The 15783-nt window shown below is 55.6% G+C and overlaps 1 protein-coding gene across 1 annotated transcript; it reads left to right on the top strand.

The window, feature by feature from the left end:
- The first annotated feature begins 1184 nt into the window (after window positions 1–1184).
- On the top strand, window positions 1185–14132 carry LOC119090320 (ubiquitin carboxyl-terminal hydrolase 14-like). Its single transcript, XM_037213108.1, is given in 11 exon segments — window positions 1185–1351; window positions 2096–2170; window positions 3476–3496; window positions 3499–3653; window positions 4761–4989; window positions 5438–5601; window positions 6517–6611; window positions 9671–9833; window positions 12215–12340; window positions 12915–13143; window positions 13706–14132. Coding segments are annotated over 10 exon segments (1506 nt in total). The 5' UTR covers window positions 1185–1351; window positions 2096–2154; the 3' UTR covers window positions 14014–14132.
- The last annotated feature ends 1651 nt before the right edge of the window (window positions 14133–15783 follow it).

Consider the following 15783-nt stretch of genomic DNA (forward strand, 5'->3'; position numbering starts at 1 on the left):
CCACGCTCAGAATATAGAGGACAAAACGGAAGGTACATCAGTTTTGGCCTCGCTCGCGTATTTATTGTATCCTGCGCCCTTCGAAGTCTGTGCAGCTAAATGCACCTCTCACCCTCACAACTCGAACTGCATGGGTGGAGTTCAGTAAAGGTTTTTGAAAGGTGATGAGGGCACATGGGGTTAGATCCGATGTTTTTTCTTAAAAGGAAATTTTTGTTTTCAAAACCATCAAAATGCACGCAAACAGCGGCGGCACCGGGAGTTGCGAGTTAAGGCGAGGTAACTTTCCATAACTGCTATCGCTGGATTACGATCGACACACACACGCGATTTCGGATGTCAAATGTTCGACTAGGCTATATAGGAGCAGCCATGTGCCTCCTGCAGCGGCGAAGGCGGGGGGGGGGGGACGCACAGAAGGCACGTGTCTCCCCTCCTTCCACCTTTAGGCTCCGAAGGGTCTCCCGGGACACACAATTGAAGGCCCGATCTGAGTGACCGAAGGGTCCGAGAGGCCGACTGGAAGCGGTATTCGGAGGCCCCGGCCCTGCGCGCTGGATATCCCAATGCCAGCCAGAGGGCGCTGCGCACTGATCCAAACCCCCCTGAGCCGATAAGGACCTATACGCCAGTCAGACACCGCCAGCAACGATCAGCAGGCTCGTGTCGGCGTGGGGCCGTATATCCATTTCTTAAGCAGGGGCAAAGCCGAGGACAAGCTGTTCTGAAGAGTAGAGGTTGTCGACCATGACGTATCGATTGGCGAATGTTTTGTGCCGACCAGCCGCATAACCTCGCAGCATGAGTGGCGCGGAGCCGCCTACAGGTTGTACCGGCCGCTTAACTATTCCCGCTTAACGCGCCGCCCACGCGACAACCAAGCTCAAAGGCACCAACCATAGTTTTGTTATATTATGAATCGTGTGCTAATTCAATATTGCAGTCAGCTGGTGATACGGAATAACACACCAATTTTTCTTTTTGCGTCGTAAAACTGAAATAGATTTAAACGCAGTGAATAATTATTTATTTATATATCAAAATATGGTAACTATTTTGGGGTGGAGGACACACATATTATGCTAAATTATCGTAATTAATGCGTAGATGGCATTCCTCGATGAGAACATGGCACAGTCAGCTGTTACAATACCTGCCGTGTATGAATATGTTACGCCACACGAACGTATGGGCTGAAAAGGTGGGCGAATTGCCAGTCATCTCCCGGTGCATTTGTTTCGTTGTGTATTCGTGTTTTTCGCGATATCGGTGTCGGGACTCTAGGGCTTTGTGTCGGGTGCCTAGGTGCTCGGCGGAGAGCTGGAGAGGACAATCAGCGCCACTTGTGGAGGTAAACAATGTGCATATATAGAGAACTCGTTAAGTGTATTTAATCCGTCCAATGTTGTTGGCAGCTCCTGACATTTGATTTATTCAACTTTCCAAAGCGGTTATCTCCACACGCTTGTAAAACGGAGGGAAATTTTATTTAATGGGCAGAAGTTTTGAATTGTACCAATGAAGGATCAATAGCAGCAATTATATCACTTTTGCACATCTTTTGTGCCACACAACTAATGGTTTGGCAGAAATTACTGCTGTGGGTATTTACCTTATGCTGAATATTGTTTTCATTGTGTGCATCAAAATGTTGCTCAGAGTGACAAAGGTGTGCTACTTAAAATATGTCAAATGTAGGGACAACAATGAAGCTGTGTGTGTACAACTGATATTGATACGCATTTACAATGTGCATGCACCTGATGTGAAATCTTGTTTGGTGCACAGTTGCTGCCAATTTTAGTGAATGGGTAGTGGATGTTTCAGAGAATTATGATGTTGTAAAGAAAACATTGTACTTAGTATTCTTGAGTGAAATATGCCATCACTATTTTTCAAACAAGCTTTATTAAAAACTGAGTAATTTGTCCTGGCTTGTGTTCAACATATGCAAATGCTGGGCTCAGTACACAGATGTTGCATAGGTATCAATGGCAGCCTATCAGGAAAACATTGTTTATGACATGCAAGCATTATCACTTCCATTAAACATCCACCTTGTCTCCTGGTTTTGTTTAACAGAGGCACTTTTCAGATACCACCGACTGTTCAAGAGAACTGAAAGGGCTTACCACAGATATTCACATTTGAAGCATGCCTAGCTTTACAGGTAAGTAAGGCCACTGCCAGCTACCATTCTGTGTTTTGTGACATCATTGAGATACCCCCATATTTAGCATGAGGTGCATTAGGTGTAGGCACACATTGGTACCTAATGTTAGAAAAAATAATTGTACATCATTTGTCATGTTTAAGGTGGAACATATCATAAATAATCGTAAAACAGGTAGATTCATGCTCCTACTTTCAAATTTTAATAACTACGATAGCAGGCTCCCAAGCGATGCACGCACCCCACCGCCATTTCTGTGTTACCATTGCATAATTACAATATTCTTGCTTATCAAGAACTATAGCAAATGTATGGGGCCAAGGTTGCAATCACAATGCTATGAAAAACGTTTCTTGTCGCGTCTAGGTACATTTATGAAATGGACAGGCCAGAATAGTCCAGAACATAGCCTAAACTGGCCTGACCTAACCTAACCTAACCTAGCCTTACCTAGCCAAACCTTATCTAGTCTAGCCTAACCTAACCTAACAATCTAGCCTAACCTGACTGACCTGACCTGACCTGACCTGACCTGACCTGACCTGACCTGACCTGACCTGACCTGACCTGACCTGACCTGACCTGACCTGACCTAGCCTAGCCTAGCCTAGCCTAGCCTAGCCTAGCCTAGCCTAGCCTAGCCTAGCCTAGCCTAGCCTAGCCTAGCCTAGCCTAGGCCTAGCCTAGCCTAGCCTAGCCTAGCCTAGCCTAACCTAACCTAACCTAACCTAACCTAACCTAACCCCCAATGCAGTGTCCCATTGGCATCCATGTTCCATGCTATATGATGTGTGCTGTATTGGGAAGTTTTGTTTAGCCCCCATATTCTCATTTTGCTTTTCATTCCCGCCCAAAATGTCATATTTCCACACCATGTTGACCAATCTACAAGCAATATGGAGGACTGCTTTGATATGCAAGAAACAGGTTTCATTGGATTCTTGTTACCTTGGGCCTTGTACATTTTTATGGTTCTTGATGCACAGTAATGTTTGTGAGCATGCATTTATGTTGTAATCAACGCGTAGCAATGGTGCCGGGGTCCGCGGTTGCTGCGTGTTTGCGGCGGTCGGGTGTTCGCTGTCGTAGTTATTTAAGTTCCAAGGTAAGAGTTTAGATGACCTGTTGTACGATTAATTACGATATGTTCTGCCTTAAAAACGACAATTGATGTGCAAAGCTCCTTTTTAACGTGAGTTAGCAATGTAATACCCTGACCTTAAAGTCAGTCAGTAGATGACAGTGAAAAATGTGCATGCATCTAAAGGATGTTGTAATTCAGCTGTCCCTCTTTGTTTGCAGTGAAAGTGAAATGGGGCAAGAACTGTTCAAGGATGTGGAGCTGAACACAGATGAAGAGCCAATGCTGTTCCGTGCACAGCTGTTTGCACTGACTGGGGTACAGCCTGATCGGCAGAAGATCATGCTGAAGGGCATGACACTGAAAACAGAGTCCTGGGACAATGTCAAACTGAAAGATGTGAGGTTCTCTGCTTTGAATTGTGATGCATGACCATTATCCATGTCCAGGGAAAAAGTTAGATTATGGCTGCCAGTTATCCAACTTAAAGGAAGTGTTGCACATTTATTTGGGGTTTTAAACTGAAAGAGCCATCTTGATTGTCATTCAGTGCAGTTCACAGCCGTGGCCTGTTTAAAACCAAAACCTGTCTAGTTCCTGAGCTGCACTCCCATGAAGATTGGGGGACTATTTCAGGGAAACTACTTCAAAACCACCCAGCATCCATGATGTTAAAATAATGTCATTTGAATCTTGCCATTCCATAAGTTTTGTGGCAGTTAACACTAAAAATTGAAGTTCTCAGGCTGCTCATATCAGATGCTAATGAGCACCATTTTCGGATATAACAGCCATGAATTGGTTTTCAATCAAAGTTGTGTGAGGTGAGATGATGTAACCAAACATTGATGTATTTATGAACATATTTGCTGCAGGGAAATGTTTCACAGTCGAATACATTGAAACAAACATCAAATATGGTGTAACAAGCTCACTGATAACTATTGGTATACTTTTCAAATGGAAAAGACTGCTTTAGACAGCACAACTATCTGTCAAGTAATACACTGATGTGTCATGGCTCATTACATCATCGTACCCTGCACAACACCAATTGAGGGCCAATGGACAGCCATTATATCTGGAAATGGTGCTCATGAGTGTCATATATGAAAGCCTTGATGTCACTTTTTTGACATGGTCATCACATGGCCTATGAAATGACAGAATTTGAATGGCATTGCAATGTTATGAATGCCCATGTGATTTGAAATGTTCTCCCCAATAAACCTTTCCCCATTTTCGCGGGCATGTAGCTCGGAAAGTAGAGGTGCGTAGGTCTTAAAAATGATGGCATTGTGAAAAGTGAGCTTATTTCATCACATCTGGTGCTTGTTTTGATATGTTCAAATGTGGAACATTCTCTTGAAAGCCTGTGTTCTGGGTCCATATGGCACCAGTGGTGGCCCCAGGCCTGGCTGATGCCAGCTATGTGACATGACCATGGGCAGTGGGCGGCGTCGGCAGGCAGTGTGGCCCGCTGACCTGACCTCTTGCCCTGCGCAGGGCACCACGCTGCTGATGATGGGCAGCAAGGAGGAGGACATTGCCCAGGTGCCGGCAGAGCGCACCAAGTTCGTGGAGGACATGACGGAGAGTGAGCTGGCCACGGCGCTCGAGATGCCGGCCGGCCTCACCAACCTCGGCAACACCTGCTACATGAACGCCACCGTCCAGTGCCTGAAGACCGTGCCCGAGCTGACCGACGGGCTGCGCCAGTTCAAGAGCGGATACGGTGAGCGGCTTGCTCGGAGCGCCGCCGGCAGATGAAGCCGGCCGATACAGAGATAGGGTCGCCTACTGCAGCGCTGTCCGCCTGTGTACTTGGCGCACTGGCTTGCGTCGTTATTGGTGTGCGGACTGGCAGGGGAGGGACCAGCGCACGACCGGACTGTAGGGATAGCGCTGGAGTGACTTCGGCAGTGTTTGGCGCAAAAGCAGAGTTGTTGGGAGCTGATTCGTCCATTTGCTGTTGCTTCAACTGTACAACGACAGGGCCTGCAGGCGGCGAAACAGGTCTGACATTTCCACGTGATTTGTAAAAACCGTTGGTCCAGCGGTGCAGCGGCAGTCCAAAACATGCTAAGGAACTAAACTGTTCACACACACCCGTCCAGCGCCCCACCGTGGCTACGCCAAGCGGCGTTGGTGCGTCACGCCCGTTCTGACTAACTTGTTGGCAGGCACGGAGGGCGGGTACGGCCAGGCGGTGACGGCTGCGCTCCGCGACCTCTACGCCAGCATGGAGAACGTGGCTTCGGTGCCGCCCATCATCATGCTGAACGTGCTGCACACGGCGTTCCCACGCTTCGCCGAGCGGGGCGAGCAAGGCGGCTTCGTGCAACAGGTGGGCGTCGCGGACGGGGATGGGGCTCCGCCGGCGCTGGAAGGCGGACTGATGAGGACGGACCGCTGGCGGTGGGAGAGGATGGGGCTCCGCCGGCGCTGGGGGGCGGACTGATGAGGACGGACCGCTGGCGGTGGGAGGGATGGGGCTCCGCCGGCGCTGGGGGGCGGCTGATGAGGACGGACCGCTGGCGGTGGAGGGGACAGACCGCTGGTGGGGGCAGAGGGCGGACGACTGGCGGTGACGGGGGACAGACCGCCGGCGGTGGGAGGGGACAGACCGCTGGTGGGGCAGAGGGCGGACGACTGGCGGTGACGGGGACAGACCGCCGGCGGTGGGAGGGGACAGACCGCTGGTGGGGGCAGAGGGCGGACGACTGGCGGTGACGGGGGACAGACCGCCGGCGGGTGAGGGGACAGACCGCTGGTGGGGGCAGAGGGCGGACGACTGGCGGTGGACGGGGGACAGACCGCCGGCGGTGGGAGGGGACAGACCGCTGGTGGGGGCAGAGGGCGGACGACTGGCGGTGACGGGGGACAGACCGCCGGCGGTGGCAGCGGACGAACGTCCAGCTCTGGCCCGCCTTATGATCCTGAAAGCCGTGTTGTGAAGTTTGCGACGTGTGTGGTAGATATATGAATAGTTCGAAACAAAACGCGGCTTTAGTGGCGATGACGTAACCTAAATTGACAAAATGTGCGCTGTGTTTGTGAACAAGTTACGAGGCCTGGTAGCGTACAAACGGTCCGAGTCCCAAGCGGCATGGCAGGCATCACATTAAGTGGGGCAGTTTGAGCAACATGGTAATCTGATTCGTTTGAGAAGAAGTACTGCTATGGTGCCCTTGTACCAAAGAAGAAACAGGTTCAGCCCCACGGTCTCCGTCATGACTCTTCATATTTGTTTGTATTCCAGGACGCCAACGAGTGCTGGACGCAGCTGTTGATTATGCTCCAGCAAAGTTGGCTGCCAAGCAGGAAGACGGCCGACGGTCAGGTGGTAGCCTCCAAGTGAGTGTCTCCGGAGGCGGCCGCCGGTCAGGTAGTGGCCTCCATGTGAGTGTCTCCGCAGGCGGGCGACGGTCAGGGTGTAGCCTCCAGTGAGTGTCTCCGGAGGCGGCCGCCGGTCAGGTAGTGGCCTCCAAGTGAGTGTCTCCGCAGGCGGCCGACGGTCAGGTGGTAGCCTCCATGTGAGTGTCTCCGGAGGCGGCCGGTCAGGTAGTGGCCTCCGTAAGTGTCTCCGGAGCGGCCGACGGTCAGGTAGTGGCCTCCAAGTGAGTGTCTCCGGAGGCGGCCGACGGTCAGGTAGTGGCCTCCAAGTTGTCTCCGGAGGGGCCGACGGTCAGGTAGTGGCCTCCAAGTAAGTGTCTCCGGAGGCGGCCGCCGGTCAGGTAGTGGCCTCCAAGTAGTGTCTCCGGAGGCGGCCGACGGTCAGGTAGTGGCCTCCAAGTAAGTGTCTCCGGAGGCGGCCGACGGTCAGGTAGTGGCCTCCAAGTGAGTGTCTCCGGACGGCCGCGGTCAGGTAGTGGCCTCCAAGTAAGTGTCTCCGGAGGCGGCCGACGGTCAGGTAGTGGCCTCCAAGTAAGTGTCTCCGGAGGCGGCCGACGGTCAGGTAGTGGCCTCCAAGTAAGTGTCTCCGGAGGCGGCCGACGGTCAGGTGGTGGCCTCCAAGTAAGTGTCTCCGGAGGCGGCCGACGGTCAGGTGTGGCCTCCAAGTAAGTGTCTCCGGAGGCGGCCGACGGTCAGGTAGTGGCCTCCAAGTAGTGTCTCCGGAGGCGGCCGACGGTCAGGTAGTGGCCTCCAAGTGAGTGTCTCCGGAGGCGGCCGACGGTCAGGTGGTGGCCTCCAAGTAAGTGTCTCCGGAGGCGGCCGACGGTCAGGTGGTGGCCTCCAAGTGAGTGTCTCCGGAGGCGGCCGACGGTCAGGTGGCGGCCTCCATGTGAGTGTCTCCGGAGGCGGCCGACGGTCAGGTGGTAGCCTCCAAGTAAGTGTCTCCGCAGGCGGCCGACGGTCAGGTGGTAGCCTCCAAGTAAGTGTCTCCGCAGGCGGCCGACGGTCAGGTGGTAGCCTCCAAGTGAGTGTCTCCGGAGGCGGCCGACGGTCAGGTGGCTGCCTCCATGTGAGTGTCTCTGGAGGCGGCCGACGGTCAGGTGGTAGCCTCCAAGTAAGTGTCTCCGCAGGTGGCCGACGGTCAGGTGGTAGCCTCCAAGTAAGTGTCTCCGGAGGCGGCCGACGGTCAGGTGGTAGCCTCCAAGTAAGTGTCTCCGGAGGCGGCCGACGGTCAGGTGGTGGCCTCCAAGTGAGTGTCTCCGGAGGCGGCCGCGGTCAGGGTGGCCTCCAAGTGAGTGTCTCCGGAGGCGGCCGACGGTCATGGTGGCCTCCATGTGTCTCCGGAGGCGGCGCCGACGGTCAGGTGTGGCCTCCAAGTAGTGTCTCCGGAGGCGGCCGCCGGTCAGGTAGTGGCCTCCAAGTAGGTGTCTCCGGAGGCGGCCGCCGGTCAGGTAGTGGCCTCCAAGTAAGTGTCTCCGGAGGCGGCCGACGGTCAGGTAGTGGCCTCCATGTGAGTGTCTCCGGAGGCGGCCGACGGTCAGGTAGTGGCCTCCAAGTTAAGTGTCTCCGGAGGCGGCCGCCGTCAGGTAGTGGCCTCCAAGTAGGTGTCTCCGGAGGCGGCGGCCCGCCGGTCAGGTGGTGGCCTCCAAGTAAGTGTCTCCGGAGGCGGCCGCCGGTCAGGTAGTGGCCTCCATGTGAGTGTCTCCGCAGGCGGCCGGTGGCGTTCCCACCGAGACCGTCAGCGGCGTCAGTAGCGGGTCTCAGCACGCGGACTGGTGTTCAGTGTCCTCACTAGAGGACGCCAGAGCTTTGCCATCCGCCAACCCCGCCAACTTCTGGCCCGCAACGACCCGCGCGGCTTTGCCCGAGTTGTGGGGGAGACTTGGCGGGCTCTGGGTCCAAAATTTTACCGTGAAAATTATACCTTGTTTTGTATTGAAGTTTTAAGATCATCCAAAAATCTCAATGTACGGATGAGCATGAAACAATCATGTAAAAAACATGTTGTTTAGCAGGAGCCCTGGTGGCAGAAAGCCCATTGCGCACGTGGTGCCTGTTGACCAGATTGCACAAATTGAACTACTGCAAAAATATCACACTCAAAAATCCTGAATAGCAATACAAATTTTCAAAAATTGGCCTGGATTCATAAAGAAGTTAACTGGGTCATTTATATAAACACAGCAGCACACGGCGCTTGGGTGATATTGAGGGTGACGTGCACTCAAACCTTCTTAATCTCAACTCAAACCATACTTCATAGTCAAGATCAATGATCAATTAAATTACAAGGAAATGATGTGCATTTTATTGCTGCAGCCTCATTCACTAGTCAATAACAGCCTACAGTCACTGGTGGATCAGATGTGAAAGCTGTCGATATAGAAAGAGGGCTTGATGTCAACATAGAGTTTGTCCGTGTAGGTCTGAAGAACATGGAACCTACGACCAGGATGCCGCTGGCTCATGAGTGGTTTCACCCTTATTACTTATCACAGCAGATACCATATAAGAGCCCGCATTTTGTTTTAAATGCGGGCTTTGACGGTGCAGTGGTCGCGCCGCATCCGAGCGGTGTTTGTCCCCATGTACAGTGTAATGAACTGAGGATACTTCCCATGACTTGAAATCACCATGAACTATGGGCTGAAATTTTGGTAGGAAGATGCATCCCTAGTCCACACTAGCGAGGGATTAGGAGAGGGGAATGAGGTTCGTGTTGGCACTGGGCGAAGCCAGGAGCTGTGCCAGTCGCATGTAACTAAGTGGTGTACCTGTGTGTGTTTCACTTTAGAGGTACACCTCTGGCACTACAGTTTGCTCCCGAAGGGATAGCGAATACATGCAACTATGTAACCATTTATGATTTAACACGCTGAATGGAGGTTTTTTCTCAACAACAAACAACATCGGAACAACAACAAAAAGCATAAGCGTTTTGGGCGGTGTTGGGTGTCGTTTGACCGAGGGGGCGTGAGGATGGGCCGGCCCGGCTGATGGGGTGCACCCTCCCCCGTCAGGTACACCTCACTCATCGACCAGTACTTTGTGGGCGAGTTCAGCTCGGAGCTGAAGTGTGTCGAGTCGGAGGACGAGCCGCTCACGACGTCCACTGAGACGTTCCTCCAGCTCAGCTGCTTCATCTCGCAGGACGTCAAGTATCTGCATACGGGCCTCAAGCTGGTGAGACTGCGCGCCGCCGCCGCCGCCGCCTCGCTCGCGGCGGCCGCCGGCGTGGCCCGCGCGGTGTTTGGTGTTGTAGTTTACAGATGGGACGCCGCCCTGCGCCAGGAGCGCGAGCTGGTCGCGCGTATGGGCAGACTATGTCCAGCACCTGCTCGTAGGAGGAGCACGCGTAAGCTACTGTCACGTGCTGGGCTTCCCGATCAAATATATTGTGTTGGCTTGAGTGAGCTTCGATGCCTCTTTGATGCTTGTTATCTGTTGGAATGGTGGCAACTGGAATTCGGGGCGATGATAGATTTGACGATCAATAGATTGAATAGATTTTGACGTAATAGATTTGGCGGTTGAAAGCGATGTTCGCTTTTACCACAAAGACTCCAACAAACGTTGCTGTCTTGCGACGTCTCTTCATGATCGTTTCGGCAAGTCCGGTCAGGGTATCACTGATCGGATCAATTTGCAATGTTGAAAGAAGTACGAGTCAGATTCGTCCCCCCTCCCATATGTCAAGAGTTTGATGTCATCTTTCCACAATGTGATCAGGTGATTGATGTAATTCCACATCGGTTTCGTCCCCTCCCCCTTCCCAGTATGCCCAGGGTCAGATGTCAGCCCAACAGCGTCTCAGGTTTGCATGCCATGACATTCCCCAGTATTCCCGGGGCTCAAAGCCACCTTTGCACGGCGTGATCGGGTTTGCACGCCCCGACATTGGCTATACCGCCGGCGAGCGAGCGGCGCTGTCGACACCACTGACAGGTCTGGCCGGGGGGGGGGGGGGGGGGCTGACACTGGCGCTCCCGCCCCACAGTACGGGGGTGGAGCATTCACCATCCTACAGTACGCGGGTGGAACAGTCACCGTCTCACAGTGCACGGGTGGAGCAGTCACCGTCTCACAGTGCGCGGGTGGAACATTCACCATCCCACAGTACGCGTGTGGAACAGTCACCGTCCTACAGTACGCGGGTGGGAACAGTTCACCGTCCCTACAGTCGCGGAGTGAACAGTCACCGTCCCACAGAGTGTGAACAGTACCGTCCTACAGTGCGCGGGGGAACAGTTACTGTCCTACAGTGCGCGGATGGAACAGTCACTGTCCCACAGTGACGACGTGTGGAACAGTCACCGTCGTACAGTGCGTGTGTGGAACATTTCGTCTCACAAAGCGCAGGTGGAACTCACCACCCCACAAACGCGGGTGGAACAGTCATCGTCCCACGGTAACCGGGAAACAGTCCACCGTCCCCAAAGTACGGCGGGTGGGGCAGTCACCGTCCCAAAGTACGCGGGGTGGAGCAGTCACCGTCCCAAAGTACGCGGGTGGAGCAGTCACCGTCCCAAAGTACGCGGGTGGAGCAGTCACCGTCCCACGGTAACCGGGAAACAGACACCGCCTCACAGTACGCGGATGGAACAGCTGGAGACTTTTCCGGTGATATATCCAGAACATCTCACCGGATCCTGAGGTTTCGGCGAGTTCATTTTGAGGCCTACTGTAGTAATGAACAGGCTACGACTTCGTATCATGTTCTGTTGCCGATGTCGGACCTTGTTTTTAAGGGTCTGCAGGGCGACGAGGAGGAAAGAGTGTCATTCCCCGACGCGTGCTTGGTACCGTTTGCACGTGATCGTTTTGTCTAGTGGCTCTGACGGCGTGGTACTGTGCCTTCGTCACTGATGATTCCGTCCCGTGGTCCAGTTGATTAGAGCGTCCGGCCTCCGTTTCACGCGCTCGTGGCGGGGTGGGTTCAGATTGCCTTAGACGCCATTAATCGCCCTGACTGCCGACTGGAATGACCTGTGGCTAGAAGTGGCGGCCACGCTAAAGTTCAGATGACGTTGGAAGGGGGGCGGGGGCGGACATATCCGTCCATCACAGAACGTTAAGTCCACCTTGAGATTATCTAAATGTGCTTTGGACGTATCCCTTCTTTGCCGTTTTTGAACTGCATTTTCCGTTAAGTGCACATCAGCGTGGCACTGGGTACACAAAATGACGTAAGAACACAAGGTATCGCCCCGTTTAGCTGTGCCGTTGCTTTCCTGACGGTTTTGAGTTTGGCGTGGCCCCGGTTGGGGTGGACCGGTAAGGACGGCGGCGACTGCTGCTGCCTTGGCGTCTGCGGTCAGACAGTCACGGCGGGCTGGCACGACGCCAAGGGACTGCAGGCGACACCGCTCGAGCGCTGGTGTCCAGGACGTAACGCTCCAGGGTTAGACTTGCCCCTGACTCCGGGCTGGTTCCTCGGCGTCGTGCTGTGGTGTCACTGACCCGACCCTGTGCGGCCCCCTCCCCTCCCCTACAGCGGTGTGCCAACTGTCCCTCGGTGTCGTGCTAGGGTGTCACTGACCCGGCCCTGTGCCATCCCCCTGCAGCGGTTACAGGAGCAGCTGACCAAGCGGTCAGCCACGCTGGACCGCGACGCTGCGTACACCAAGACGAACCGCATCAGCCGGCTGCCGGCCTATCTCGCCGTCCAGCTCGTCCGCTTCTTCTACAAGGTGGGCCGGTGCGCGCCGCGCTGGTCCGGCTGACGGTGGCAGGGCGGGCAGCCAGCCGGGGCCGGGGCGCCGTCTGGCTCCGCCGCCGGCCGGCCGTGTCGCCGGTCTGACCGAGCGGTTAGATCGGGCGGGCCGTGGACCGGCGTCCTGTGCGCCTCAGACGGCGCTGCGGAAGGCAGGAGGGACTGGTGGGCCCGCTAACAAGCGGTCACTGAGATCCGAGGCTCGAAGCGGCATCAGGCATGCCTTGCCGCTGTACGGCACACATGCTGCCGCGCGTTACAGTGACCCCATGTATATCTGAACACTTCAGAGCAGCTTGGAGCGGGTGAGCGGGCGGCTTTCGGTCGCTCAGCTCTGGCGCACCTCGTTTGCCATCCGTGTGTACGTCGTCGGAGTGAGTTGTGTCTTACGTACCAGGGTACTTCCACAGCGCATTATATCTCTTGAAGTAACTGGCGGTGGCCCTAACGGTACTGTGGCCGGAACTGCAGACAATTATGCTGTTTCGTCGAACGCATGTGTGCCTTTTGTCCCTGAATTGGATTCACCATCGATTTTATGTGCCTTGCAGGAGAAGGAAGGCGTCAATGCCAAGGTTCTGAAGGACGTCAAGTTCCCAATGATGCTGGACACGTACGACCTGTGCTCTGAGGATCTGCAGAAGAGGCTGGTGCCCATGCGGACCAAGTTCAAGGCGTGGGAGGACGTCAAGGCTGAGACGGCCAGAGCGCCGACGAAGGGTGGCCAGGTCCAGCCCACCAAGGAGGACGTCAGCTACCTGCCCTTCAGCTTCGAGGATGGTGAGGCGGCCCCGCTCAGCAGGCAGGCGCTGTGCCCGCTCAACAGGCGGGCGCTGTGCCCGCTCAGCAGGCGGGCGCCGTGCCCGCTCAGCAGGCAGGCGCTGTGCCCGCTCAGCAGGCGGGCGCCGTGCCCGCTCAACAGGCAGGCGCTGTGCCGCTCAGCAGGCAGGCGCCGGCTCTGTATGGTGCATTGTAGGTAGGAATGCAGTTATTGACGCATCCCTGAGTCGGTGCGTTGTGTGATATATTCTTATGAGTGTACCATAAAGAGCAGGGAAGTGATAGTGAGATGTACACAAAGCATCTCGGTGTGGGGCGGTATACGGTCATAGCTATTGTACAGTTCAGTGGCCATCAGGGAACGGTTGCGCTAGTCCATTGATTAACAGACACCTAGGTAGGCTACGCTTTGAAATATGTGTCGTGATCGGCGCTGCTGGACCAAGCACCCGAAAGTTGAAATAATCAGCTACTTTGATCCCACGATCAAAGTATATTACCTTGTGTTGCTGCTGCTGGCGCCCCGTTCCCCGCCGGGCTGACGCGGGCTGCGCCCCGACAGACCCGGGCTCCAACAACAGCGGCTACTACGAGCTGCAGGCGGTGCTGACGCACCAGGGCCGCAGCAGCAGCTCGGGCCACTACGTCGGCTGGGCGCGGCTGGCCAGCGGCTGGGTCAAGTTCGACGACGACAACGTCACGGCCGTCACCGAGGAGGACATCCTGAAGCTGTCGGGCGGCGGCGACTGGCACTGCGCCTACGTGCTGCTGTACGGGCCGCGCCGGCTGCCCGAAGCAGCGCTGGCGCCGCCGGCCGCCGAGGCGGCGGGCGAGCCGGCTGCCGCGCCCGCCGAAGGAATGCAGCACTAGCGTCGCCTGGCGGCGCGACGGTGGCGCCCTCCAGCGGGGCGACCGTGATACGGAGGGCGGCCGGTCCCCGTTCCCAGTCATCTATCAATACATGGTTCATATTTAAGGCGAACGTGTGCGTTTTGTGGGAAGTGTTTACAGGGTAGGCGGGGTAGGCGTAAAAGAAAGGAAAGAGGTCTGAGAGCGGGGAGCTGCAGAAGAAACCCACTGGGTCCTGAGCCCCTGACATCCGCACCTAGTGGGCGTGTCACGCCGTGGTCTGCGACGCCCGAATCACTGGCACTGGGCGGCCGTGTCGCTCATCGGCACTGACGTATGCTGTTGTAGCGGGAAGGCTTCACGTGGTGTGCGCCACTGCATGCCAATATTGCTCATGAACAAGGGTCATCCACCCTTCTGCTTTCCCAAACTCGGTGCTGCTACATCTGCAATGTGTACCTGCGTCTGAATGCACAGCTCGCCGCTCCTCTGCAAGCCTGGTCGGATTCGCTGGCAGCATCGCTTCGCCGAGCCGTCAGCCACATAAGCTGAGTGTGTGGTTATTGATGGATCGGAATGAATATTATTGGGACGGACAAGGTGCCGACGACACTCGTGAGAAGCGACGGGCACCCAGTTCGGCGGCGTCTCCATAGGCTGAAAATATGCTTCATATAAAACGAGTTTTATTGCAACGCTACCAACGTCCAGCGCCTTGGAGCTTCATGCCCGGACTATTTAACGCCTGGGCATGGGTTGCCTTCCCAGATCTCCGGCTGGGCTCCACGGGTATATGCACTTTCATCTCAGTTCGCAGCCAAGCTCCTTTATACTTGCAGCCGCAGCTCAGCGAGTCCTTTTCACTGAGTCTCCGACTCGGCCAGGGTTCGCGCCGGGACCCCCTCCGCACAGTACCCGTCATAGTTGTCTTCGGGCTTTGCCGGGGCTGTCGGGACCCTCCACAGTGCGCGCTAGACATTATACTGCCGGCCGTTCCAGCCCATGAGGCGGCCGGGTACCGACTGTTGTCAGTCTCAGCTGCCTGGCGTCTTACCTCGTCATACGGGGCCTCCCGCGGCTGCCCCGGCCGGGGCCGGCACCGACCGACCGTTCTGTCGCCGTTCATCACTGACCGGCACTGCAGACGCGTGGCCCGCGCCACCACCGCCCCCTCCCCCCCCCCCCCCCCGCTCCGTCGGGGGTTGTGGGTCACCAGCGGGCGGCTGCCCGGCGGCGTGCCAGGCGTCAGGCGTGGAGGGTGTACTGCTGGTGCGCCGCACGTGCCAGCGCCGGGTGGCGTCAGGACACGGACAGCTGATGATCACCAGTCAGTGCCGCGTGAGACAGTCGCCGCCTGGCGGCCCCGCGGGGACCCCTGGTGGCGCGCTGGCCGCGCACCTGCTCCGCAGCTGCTGAACACTCCGCCGTTTGGATTGCCACGAGTCTCATCCTGCGAAGTATTAGCAATGGCGAATGTGATATATATTTTACAACGGCATGCACCCGCCCAACGCTCAGTCGAATCGTGGACTGATCCGGCGGCAGTTATTATGCATTTGAGTTTCATCCGCTGATCATTTCCTTCTATCTTTCAAACAGTTAACTGCCATCCTAACGCAGCATATTTCAGAGGCTTCACCGCCTCCTGTGCTAGCTTGCTGCAGTCGCCATTGCAATGAATACAGCGCGTCCGTAGCTGAAATGGGAAAGGCCCGATCGCAAAATACCCCTTAACCAATGACCGCACCTGGTCAGACAGAATGGGGCTGCATTAATACAGACCTGGAGGAG

This window comes from Pollicipes pollicipes, unplaced genomic scaffold (assembly GCF_011947565.3).
Source record: "Pollicipes pollicipes isolate AB1234 unplaced genomic scaffold, Ppol_2.1 Scaffold_3087;HRSCAF=3621_pilon_pilon_pilon, whole genome shotgun sequence".
Lineage (NCBI taxonomy): Eukaryota > Metazoa > Arthropoda > Thecostraca > Pollicipedomorpha > Pollicipedidae > Pollicipes > Pollicipes pollicipes.